Consider the following 12,370-nt stretch of genomic DNA (forward strand, 5'->3'; position numbering starts at 1 on the left):
ATGAGTGCAAGATACAAGCTCTGGACCCCACAGATCAAATGCTGCTTCTTAGAGGTAGAAGAGGAGAACTTATGCAGATTTTTACCTTTTTATATGCAACAAAAATATTTTAAAACAGATAGTTAACAATATAAAATTTCCGCTTTAGGAAAAAAAATCACCAAAACCAAATAAAAGACAACAACAGGAAAGCAATGGATATTTGAATTTCCTGGGTGAAGTTCTGTCCTGAAAAAGACTTTGTAAATGGTGAAAACAGGTAATTTTGTTAGCCAATCAGAATGAAGTTTCCTTTTGATGGGCGCACAACATATTTCTTAAGGAAACCAAGTATGGATTGGTTTAACTGAATAATAATCTGTGACTCACTTTCTTGAATATAAAGGAGTAAATAGCATTTCACACTTTAAATAAGCCTGTGTTACCCCAAAACAGAGATGATGTAAATAGTGTCTTGATTATTTACTGATATAAGACGTGGCAGCTTTCAAAAGAATGGAACGAAGCCAGCCAGCTCCAGGAGCTGTTGCTGTCGATCCTGTTTGGGCTGTGGTGGAGGTCAGCACCACGGACAGCTACCGACCGAGCCTCCGTGTACCGAGGCTCCCTATGAAATCAAAGCACTTTACAGAGGGATTAAAAGTGTCAGCTTGCAGAGGATCATGCTAAGAGATTATAGTAAATATAGTCAGATTAAGTGCCCATAATTTGAAATCAATTCTCTAAAACCTGAAACGTTAAAAAAGTATTTTATTCCCCCCCCCACCTCTCTGTGTGTGTGTGTGTGTAGTTACATGCATGCCTAAAAAGGCACAGGGATGTTGGGAGTCTGGTCTCTCTTTCCACCATGTGGATTTGGGGATTATACGCAAGCTTTTGGGTCACAAGCACTTTTACCCATTGAGTCCCAAGTATTTTGAGTGCCAACATGATACCACAAGAGAACATGTCACTTCCTGACCTTCTCATAGTTGCCATACAAACACGTATGCATTAAAGACATTGTGTGGCATTACCTTTAAGTAATGCATAGAAGGTGCATGCTAAGCCTCGCACAGCCGTCCTCTGAGAGGCTCCACTCAGCAACGGACTGAAACAGATGTGAATCACAGCCAGACATTAGACAGAGCTTGGGAAGTCATGTGGAAGAGTTGGGGGAAGGATTGAGGGACCCGGAGGGGATAGGGACTCCACAAGACCAGCAGAGTCAACTAACGTGGACCCCTGGGGTTCCTAGAGAGATGTGCAGACTCAGGACTGTGTTCAAAAGCATAGTAGAGCCATTTCACAGGGAGAGATGTGCAGACTCCTCAGGACTGTGATAAAAGCATAGTAGGGGCAGTTCATAGGGAGAGATCTATAGGCTCAGCACAGGAGAAACAACATGTAGATTCTGTTTAGCAGCTTCTGGGGAGGACGAAGAGGGAGTTTAGAGAGACCTCATGGGGAACGTGGCCTTTGAGTTGGATTTTGTTGCTATTGGGTAGGAAGGATTATTTAATGGGACAGGGGAGTTTAAAGTAAAAGTGTACAAGTGTTTAACTACAGAAGAACCATCAAGTTAGGGACTCTGGCTCTAGCCTGTCATTCAGTCAGGTGACTCAGGACAACGTCGAGGATGGCATGGGGTTGAATCTACCGAGTTTCTCATTGTGTGAGAGCGACTTACACGCCACATTGTGAGAACGAGCATAGCTTGCAGGAACCTGTAATCTAAGTTGGATGAGAGATTATGTGTGAGTATCCAAGGCATCGTCAGCCCATTTCCTGAGTCAAAAATAAATAATGCCTTCGACTGAAGAAGTTTCTAGATAAGGTGACTAACAGTTACTGAGCTTGTGAGCTGTGGACAGCTGAGCCTGCCCTGTGGTTAAAGATGGACACAGATAGAAGAACTCAATACTTTTGTTGTACCCATATCCTCTGTAGGGACATTTTGACCAACAATGGATGCCCATGTTACAGTGATCCTATTAAGTTAAGGATGCTGTTTAAAACCTCCAGTGTTGGACTGGAGAAATGGATGGCTCAGCCATTGAGAGCTGCGGCTGCTCTTGCAGAGGATGCAGGTTCAATTCCCAGCATTGACACAAGCTACTCAAAACCACCTGTAACTTCAGTTCCAAGGGATCCGACACCACCTTCTGGCCCCCGAGGGTACTGCATGCACATCGTGCACAGATACACATGTTGGTCAAACAACCATGCACATCAAAGAAAAGAAATATATATTAAAAAAAAAAAACAAGAGAAGAAAGGAAGCAAGAACACAACAGAGCTCTCTCTTACACTGATTTTATGGGCATTTGTCATTTTCTAGCAGGTCCTACTGTGCCTTGTGGTTTCTGATATTCAGTTTTGTTTGTTCCTGCTATTGAGAGAGCTCTTGTCTTTGCATCTGAACATCCACCTACAGAGGACCAGTGCTTGTGAATTCTTTGCTGTCCTTGACTCACTAGGACACTCACATCCCAGCCTAGAGAGTCCAGCTCCTTTTGAAATGGCTGTCATTGCAATCTGCCTACATGTTGTTAGTATTTGTGCCCTGGGGACAAATGTATATTCAAGTGGAGCACATTCTCAAAATGGAAACGAGAAAGAAAGGGCAGTTGTGGCATGTCCCTTCTGTGTTAGGCTCAGTCTGTCAGTTAGGGGCTGAACTGGGGTCGAGTTGCATCTGGGGGTGCTACTGGCGTGCTGAGGACAGATGGGGGAGAATCTGTGGGAGTGGGGGAAGTGGAGATTGTGATGGGGCTATGGGAAGACCCAAAGACCAGTGTGGCAGCGGATAATAGAGGAGATGTGTACCAGAGACCACTGTCCCAGAAGACAGGATGTGGACACAACTGTGTTAGTGTGTCCTGGGGTGAAGCAGGGGTGGGGAGATATAAGAAAACAAAACTGACCAAGGGCTTCTAAGAAAGGACCTCATTCAGGTAGAGCAATGTATGTACAGGTGAAAAAGAAATGGGTAGGAAAGAGATTTATTTTAGATTTTGTTAGGATGATGGGGTCACTTATTAGATACTAGGAAGGTGGGGACTGGGTGGAGAGAGACGCAGGCTCTCTGGTCGGGCTGCGGGACAGTGGTCCACCCTCACTGGTGAGGATGCAGATTGAGATCCCTGGAATGTGTAGCTTTACAGGGATGCTTTTTTTGTACACATCAGACCTGTGATAAAGTGTAGCTTATGCATTTGGCCCAGCATGAGGTTAGCACCTGACCAGCTAGCAATGAAACAGGAATTATAACAATGTACTGGAGGAAAACATCTCCATGGGATCTTTCTTCTCACAATAACTTGTTAAACTGACCCTTCTGTCTGTGGTGGGAGATGATGCGGGCCTTTGATGAAGGGATGGGAGTGGTGCAGAGGCTGTGACATCACAGCAGGGAGTGGTGTAGAGGCTGTGACATCACAGCAGGAAGTGGTGCAGAGGCTGTGACATCACAGCAAGGAGTGGTGCAGAAGTCGTGACATCACAACAGGGAGTGGTGTAAAGGTTGTGACACGGCTGCAGGTTGCTGAACACAAACCTCTTTTCACGTGGCACTTGATCTGATAACATAGACAGCTACCATGTGACAGGAAGGCAGGTGTCAGCAAGCTGAAGAAAGGAAAGATTCAGAACCCAAAATAACAGAGCTGGAACAGCACATGGTTTTATTATGTGACTGAAATCTGTACCTTGTTTGAATCCAATGGATTGTTTGTTTCTGGAATTTTTCATCTGATATTCTTAGATTATAGCAAACTCTAGACAATAAACCAGAGAGTAAAGCAGCAGTGAAGAGAGGAGATACCACACACACATACACACACACCATACCACACACCACACACACACACACACACACACACCATACCACACCACACACACACACACACCATACCACACCACACACATACACACACCATACCACACCCCCCCACACACACACTATACCACACCACACACACCACACCACACACATACACACACCACACACATACACACCATACCACACCACACATACCACACCACACACACCACATACACACACACACTATACCACACCACACACACCACACCACACATATACACACCACACACACACACACACCATACCACACCACACACACACACACACACCACCACACCACACACACCACACACACCACACATACACACACCATACCACACACACCACACCACACCACACCACACACACACACACACACCACACCACACACACCACACACACCACACCACACACACCACACACACACAATACCACACACACCACACACACACCAACCACACCACACCACACACACACACACACCACACATACACACCACAATACACATACATATCACACTATACACACACACCAGACACCCAGACACCACACTATGCACACACATCACACATACATACCACACACACACAAACATACCACACACACATACACACCACAATACATATACATACCACACTACACACACACCACAATACATATACATACCACACTACACACACACACCACATACACCATACTACACACACACACACACACACACACACACCCCATATGTAGACACCACACACACCACATCACACACAAACTACACACACAGCACACATGTCACACAGGAACTACATACACACATATGCCACACACAAACTTTACACACACACAGACACACACACATTTAAGACAGCATACATATAAGACCCCTTATATCTCATTCTAAATGCATCCCTGTGATGCTTCTGCTTGGACATGTTAAACCAGATACAGCCTTTATTTGAAGCTGTTTGGAGATAAACACATGAAAGAACAGTATAGAAGCAAGGGTCACATCTATGTGATTACTGCCTGTCTCTTGCTCATGATTATTGTTGTCTTCGCTCTAAAGCACACACATTTTGATTTCTTCCCAGGTCTCATGAACCAACTGGTTTGCACTGAACAGCAATGGCACATAAAGAGTTGTCCTACTGCGTGTCAAGACAGTGATTAGTTCTGAAACTCATCTGAAGAGGTTCAAAAGAAGCGTCTAGATGTGACATCGTCAGAGGAGGACAGAGAAGGTGACAGCGGCCTGTTGCCCTGCAGCTTGAAGGGAGACTGTATGGCCAGCAGCCGTCACTGAAGACGTGACCATGAGTGTCCCACTTGCTCCAAAGAAATCCTGTTTTAGTCAGCTGCGAGATCACCGAGAGGGAGCAAAAAATAATAATGAGAGTGTTCTGAGGACAGGGGATACAAATGCCAATCAAATCATGTTGGAGGTCAGCTCCTCTTGCGATGAGGCCAAGTCACGTGATCTGGATGATGAGATCGGAAATTCGAATTTAGGCAGGCTACAATACCACAGCCACTTCCAAAAGGAGCCCCTTCACCTTCAGGGCTTCGGGAAAGGGTCTCAGGCCGGCTCTACCAGCCAGAGGGAGTCTCAGGCTTCTCTGACAGTCCACAGGCAGCTGAGTGAAGAACACGCAGTCAAAAGAGGTGCCCTGCAGGCCCCCCAGAGTGTTCAGGGACCAAGTCTTTCCAGCTGGAGGAACGCAGTGGGTCAAGCCAGTCCAGAGGTTTCCGCTAAAAAGGATGCTGAGATTCCCAGGCACATTCCCAAGGACAAATTGGCGAAGACCCTTGACAACGAAGAGCTGAAGAGAGCAAGCAGCTGGGCAGCTGCAGCTGGCAGCGTCCCTCCCACGGACCTGCAGCCAGTGCAGCTGGACACCTTGGGGCCGCAGGACCATGTGCCTGCGCGTGGGGAGGGGCCACAAAGCACACCAGCCAGTCACTCTCCAGGGAAAGGTTTTTCTCCAGGTGAAGGTACCTCAGAGGGGAACAGTGTGTATCTTCCTAAACCATCTACCTCAGAAGCCAAGGGGTCCAGCCCATCAGACACCAAGATGGAAGGGCCACATGGCCTGGATGTTTACAACGAGCGCATCACTCATGCAGAATTGACTCCCAGTTCAGCTTCAGCGTCGAAGGAAAATCCCGGCCTCCGACATCCGGAAGTGTGTTTAGGTCAAGGGACAGGGAAGCCCAAAGTGGAGCTCAAATCTGTCCAACCCCGGAATGAGGAGGGCCTAACATCAGCGCAGGCACAAGGTCCTGGCTGTCACGAGGAAAGAAGTATGTCGCCTGTAGAGAGGAAGGAGCTACTTGAGAAGGCATACCGAGAAGCCACAAGTCAAGGGAACAGCAGCCACCACCAGCTTGGAGTACGAAGAGGCAGCAGCCTAGAAGAAATGACTGGAGTCAGTGCTGGTGTGGAGGGGTCTCAGCAAGCCACCCCTACACTGAGCGCCGCTCCCGCTGGAGAGGCAGGTACTAGACTCACCGGTAAAATGTCAGCCAGTGCAGGTAGAATGGCAAGGGAAACAGCATCGGGCCAAACTGTGCCTGATGTTGGACAAGCAGCTCCTGTTCGCCGTGACCCAACCGAGAGCGTGCCTTCCGAGGTCAGTGGGGAGGAGCGGAGGCTGGGTAGTGGGAACTCGGGCAGTGCCAAATTGTTGGCCTCAGGTCCTTCTGTGGGAGGGAACAGAACCGACACCTCTGGGCTCTTGAGCCCTCGAGGTAGCAATTTGGAAGCCAGAAAAGGCAAAGAGACGGTAGCTGAAAATAGGAACCTTCTAGAAAATGCAGCCCAAACTGACAACACTCCAGCTGGAGTAGATTCCGTGTTCAGTACCCCAGCACCCCTCCTCCACTCAGAGACAACTGTGAACTCCAGTCATCATCCGATTGCCCCATGTAGCAGTTCTCAGGAGCTCGGAGTGTTCAGTGTGGACACAGGGCCACCCTCAGTGGCCTCGCCTCTCACGGATGGTGGGCAGGTATTGAACACATCCCCAAAAGTGCCTGACAGGACCACCTGCTCCAGTGGGATCCCCAAGCCTCCTACTCATCCCAAGGACACGCCCTCCTCCCAGGAAGCACCAGAGAAACTGGAGACGGAGAAAATGGAAGAAAGGACAGAGGCAAAGCCCATCCTCATGCCCAAACCCAAACATGTGAGGCCCAAGATCATCACTTACATCCGCAGGAACCCCCAAGCTCTGAGTCAGGGAGATGCTTCACTGGTCCCTGTGGGGCTTCCATATGCCCCTCCTACATGTGGCATGCCTCTTCCCCAAGAAGAGAAGGCAGCGAGCCGTGACCTTCAGCAGTCTGCAAACATGTACGAGAAACTGAAGCCCGACTTGCAGAAGCCACGGGTCTTCCCTTCTGGACTGATGGTGTCTGGGATCAAGCCCCCAGCACACCATTTCAGTCAGATGAGCGAGAAGTTCCTGCAGGAGGTAAGAGGACATCATTGTAACATGATGTATCCATTTGTGGGTTTGTTTTTTAAATAAACATTTGTTGTATTTCTTCCTTCCTTCCTTCCTTCCTTCCTTCCTTCCTTCCTTCCTTCCTTCCTTCCTTCCTTCCTTCCTTCTTCCTTCCTTCCTTCCTTCCTTCCTTCCTTCCTTCCTTCCTTCCTTCCTTCCTTCCTTCCTTCCTTTCTTTCTTTCTTTCTTTCTTTCTTTCTTTCTTTCTTTCTTTCTTTTTTTGTTTTTAGTGAAACTTGGAAACAAAATGTCTTCTGTAAGTGAACTGCAGATGCTCAGAGATACACAGCTACCAAATTGTATACTTGGGCCTGGAAGTGAACTACCTAGAACACAGTGAGATAGCCAGGTTGAGATGGCCCCAATATCTAAGGAGGCTCATTCAAAGTTTACTGAGCATGAGACACGTGGAATTAGACAAGGGAGCATTTAAATCAGCACTTTCACTTTTAATGACATGAGTAGTGATGTATGGGGCGGGTCAAAGCAAGGAAAAGGCTAAAGTTAGCATAGTATTCAAATTGAGGAGGCTAATCCTTTAGTGCAGAGTGTTTCTGGAGAAGGTCTTGTGAGCTGGATGGGCTGGCACACACCTGTGGTCCGAGCATTCATGAGGCTAAGAAAGAGTCCCAGGCCAGCCTGGGCAACTGAGTGTAACCCTGTGCCAGAAAATACAATAGAAAAACCTTACATTAATACACACACACACACACACACACACACAGAGAGAGAGAGAGAGAGAGAGAGAGAGAGAGAGAGAGAGAGAGAGAGAGAGAGAGAGAGAATGAATATGTTGGACACGGGCTTTTTGTTTGCAGTAAGGACAGTAGCAGCAGCTAACATTTTGAGCTTCACCTGGACAAGTGGTCCTGGGGTGTATAAGAAAGCGGGCTGAGCAAACCATGGGGAGTCAGCCAGTAAGCAGCGTTCCTCCAGGATCAGTTTCTGCTTTCCTGGTTCCCGTCCTGACTTCCCTGGACAATGGCCTGGGGCCTTGAAGCCTGAGGTGAATAAATCCTTGCCTCCACCAGTTGGTTTTGGTTGTTTCATCAAAGCAACAGAGAGTCAAACTGGTGCCATCTTGTAGCAAGCTGTCCGTTAGTTATTCTTTGTGCCAGCGTGCAACAAATCAAGACATTGCCCCTAGAGCTAAGCAGTGTTTGTCAAAGCCAGCAGGATCCTTACGAAGGCTGGGATGGGGTACACACCAGTAAATGACTTTAGAGTCTGGCCTTGTTTATGCTTCCTGCTGTCTGAGCCTGTAGTTGGCACTGCAACTTAAAAAGCAGCTAGCGCTTCAAATTGAGTTTTGTTTTATCAATTCTGACTTAAAGCCATAAAGCATGTGGTCTCATAGATGGAGCGTTACTGACTTCAGGAAAATACAGCTGTCCGCAACTGAGTAACCCCTAATAAGATTATTTTACTCATCAAGCAAGATGAGCTTTAAGAAGCCATTTAAATTTGTGTGTTTTGCCTGTATGTGGTTCTATGCACCATGTACATGTTGTATCCATGGAGGCCAGGAGGTGGCGCCATATCCCTGGAACTGAAGGAGATGGTCAAGAGCTGCCATGAGGGTGCTGGGAACTAAACCCAAGTCCTATGGAAGAGCAGCCAGTGTTCTTAACTCCTGAGCCATTTCTCCAGCCCCTTGAAGGGGGTCATTTTGGGAGCTCTTGACGCTGTGCCCATTTGAGAGCATATATTAATTTTATATCTCCCCAGAGAAAAGTCATGCAAAAGAAGCCTAGTAAAAACAGGGCAGGGCGGGGCAGGTGGGGAGCCATGGCAGGAGGAATTTGTTTGCATATATCATTTGATCTTAGGACTGCCTGCATTTAAAATCTGAGGAGTCTTTTGTTGACTCCGAGTTTTCCCTAAAAATGCCCCATTGGAGAAGGAGCTCAACACATGCTTGTTCTGTAACTACAGAACCTGTTCTGTTTGTCACAAAGATGAAAGATGAGCGGGATTCCCCTGTTTAATTAAAAATGCATAAACTAGACATGAAAAGCATACTTTTCACCTTGTAAACGAATTTGTGCTTGTTATTTTTTTTTTTTTGTCACTTCGACAAGATACCAGACAGCAGTGCCCTAGAATTTTGACATCCTAAGGATGCTAGAGAGAGGAAGTTTGTGGTCTCAGAGAGTCTCACGGCACCGTGCTGGGGCCCCGTAGTCAGCGTGGCTGGCTGTGAGAAGAGCCTGTGGCTGCTGTGGACCCTAGTGTGCACCAGGCAGCAGCGAAAACCAGTTGGGTGGGGGCAGCATTCAAGGTTCATCCAGAGAGGTGTGTTTGTGTCATGTGGACCCACCTCTTACAGTGTTCCCACCTCTTACAGTGTCCCCAGCTGTAGCATTGCTGTAGCATTGCCACCATCTTGAAATCAAGGACTTGGTACATTTCAGGTGTTTGCATTTTGAAAAAGGTTACTCAGCAAAGCTGAAATCATTAGAGTTGCTGTGGAACGGCAGAGTTTTGTGGGCTTTGAGCTCTGAAAATTGTTCATTTCCAAAGAATAAGATCAGCATACTGCAGTTCTAAAAGCCTTACCTATGAGATCGGAAATTATGTGAATTTCCTTGCATGGATTTCCTCACGAGCATGTACACATTTGGCCACCCCATAATGTTAAAAATGAAGGGTCTAGAAGAGAGAAGTCAGAGATGGGTAGAACGACAATAGATGATGATAAAAATTTCATCAGAGCGCAGATGTTGAACCTTCTCTCAAGGGGATATGATTTGCCCTACCCTGAGTACAGCCTAACTGCCATGCATATTTCACAGTGTGATTATAATGAAAGTTTAAATGCCTAATCTTTTGTTTCAGTGATGTGTTTTAAACAAATTCATTGTATCTATTTGAACATTAAAAGGGGATCAAAATAGTGTTTATGCATTCAACAGCTTGGATTAAAGCCTTTAGAGCCCCTTTTAAAAGATACTGGGAGATATTTATACTATCTGAACACATAGCAGCTTGACATACAAAAGAAATTATGATTCAGAGCAGAATTAATTAATAGATGTATCTACCTAGATGTTGCCCCAGTGCTAGTTTTTTTTTTTTTTTAATTATAACTTAAATAGACGACACCACTCTTTTTTGCTTGTTTAATATAAAGGAACAGTGAACTGGGAGCAGGCCAGGGCAAAGCTCTTTCCTAGCTTGTGCAAGACCCCCATCCCCAGGACCACAAAGCCCCAGATGTGTAGATATCAGCATATACTCCATTCTATATTATACTTACACATATGTACATATAGACATATGATTACATATATACATATTTATGTACATACATAAATATGATTATACAGATTATATTCTGTTAATTCTGTTAAGTACAGGAGAAATTAACAGTAATGTTATGCTGTTTAGCAGAGGGAATGGGTGGAGGGAAACACAATTTCTTTATTTAACATGTATGTCTGTGTAGACACTGCTGATACATGCTCTGAACTAAGGTCTGTTTACCCTTTGGTCTGTTATCCCAGAGGAATCTACCCAAACATTCCTGAGAGAATTCAGTGTGAGTGTGTGTGTGTGTGTGTGTGTATGTGTGTGTGAAGACAACTTGCAGTAGTCTGTGCTCTTGTTTCATTGTCTGAATCCCTGGTATTGAACTCAGGTCATCAGGCTTAACCGCAAGCACCTTTACCCACTGAGCCATCTCACTGGCCCCAGGACCTGGTTCTAATTATATAAACACACAGTTCAGGCCTTCAACACTTTTTCTATTCATTTCTCTCTCTCTCTCTTTTTTTTTTTTTTTTTTTTTTTGCAGATCAGACATTTTTCTCTTACTAATAATTATTTTAGATGTTCTATTGATCATATATGAAATGATAGTTTATTTACTTATTATAAGGTTAGTGAGCATAAAATGATAAATTTTCTCCATAGGTATGAAACTTTTGATCATTTTTGAACATTTGATAAATTCTCTCTTTTATTAACATTATTTATTTTATTTTTAAGATTTATTTTTATTTTATGTGTATGGGTGTTTTGCCTGCATGTGTGTTTGTGTGTGTGTGTGTGTATGTGTGTGCACCATGTGTGTGCAGTACCTGAGGGGGCCAGAAGAGGGCACCAGACCCCCCCGGAGCTGAGTCACAGAGGGTTGTGAACCACCTTGGTGGGTGCTGAGAACCCAACCCCAGTCCTCTGCAAGAACAGCAGTTGCTCTTTACTGCTGAGCCCTTCTCCAGTCCTGACATGATTTATTTAATAAGTAGCCATTCAAATTTCAATGCTTTTTTTTTTTGTCAATTTTTAACAATGAAATTAAAAAAAAAATTCTGAAAGTGAGATCTTTTTTCTCCTCTGGAGTCTTACCACAGGCAGGGACGAAAGAGCTCACACTGTTGTAGAGATGAGGCCCCTGGGCTGGGAGTGGCACCAGATCTCTGAGCTAGCAGCTAATCCTGTGGTTGCTGCTCATCGTTGGAGCGTGGATCTCCTCTCATGCCTGTCATTAGCTCTCTCTGATCTCTCATCTTAGGTCACAGACCACCCTGGGAAGGAAGAATTTTGCTCTCCTCCCTACACCCACTATGAAGTCCCTCCCACTTTCTATCGTTCGGCCATGCTCCTTAAGCCTCAGCTGGGATTGGGTGCAATGTCCCGTCTCCCATCGACCAAGAGCAGGATTCTGATCGCAAGCCAGAGGTCCTCAGCGAGTGCCATCCATCCGCCCGGATCACTAACAACAGCTGCCAGTTTCTACGGTTCTGATCCTTCAGGTAATTAAGTCTAACCATGACTTTCTTTCTCTGTTGTGCATTTAAATATCAAGTATGAAATATCGTGACTATGTTCTTATGACTGCCCCTAATCCTTACGAGGAGCCACTCCCTACCCCTCCATCTGTCCATAGACACAGATGTCCTTGAGAATTCACCTGCTACTGCTGTCACAAAACGTGGCCCTTGTCATCACCTCCTGGCTTTTTCCAATTTCTCCCTTCTCTAAAACTGCTGTAGACTCAGAAGCCTTGCCCTGAAGGGTAGTT

General features: G+C 45.8%; 1 protein-coding gene across 1 annotated transcript in view; it reads left to right on the forward strand.

Moving 5' to 3' along the window:
- The window catches only part of Mtus2 (microtubule associated scaffold protein 2), a 355,323-nt gene that overhangs the window by 113,486 nt on the left and 229,467 nt on the right, over positions 1-12,370 (forward strand). Inside the window, exons 2-3 of the mRNA XM_029477860.2 lie at positions 4,930-7,311; positions 11,861-12,101. Of these exons, the coding sequence (XP_029333720.1) occupies positions 5,152-7,311; positions 11,861-12,101 (2,401 nt within the window). The 5' untranslated portion in view covers positions 4,930-5,151. The remainder of the gene's footprint in view (positions 1-4,929; positions 7,312-11,860; positions 12,102-12,370) is intronic.

Source organism: Mus caroli, unplaced genomic scaffold, assembly GCF_978045245.1.
Source record: "Mus caroli unplaced genomic scaffold, Mus_caroli_1 scaffold_4, whole genome shotgun sequence".
In the NCBI taxonomy this organism is placed as follows: domain Eukaryota; kingdom Metazoa; phylum Chordata; class Mammalia; order Rodentia; family Muridae; genus Mus; species Mus caroli.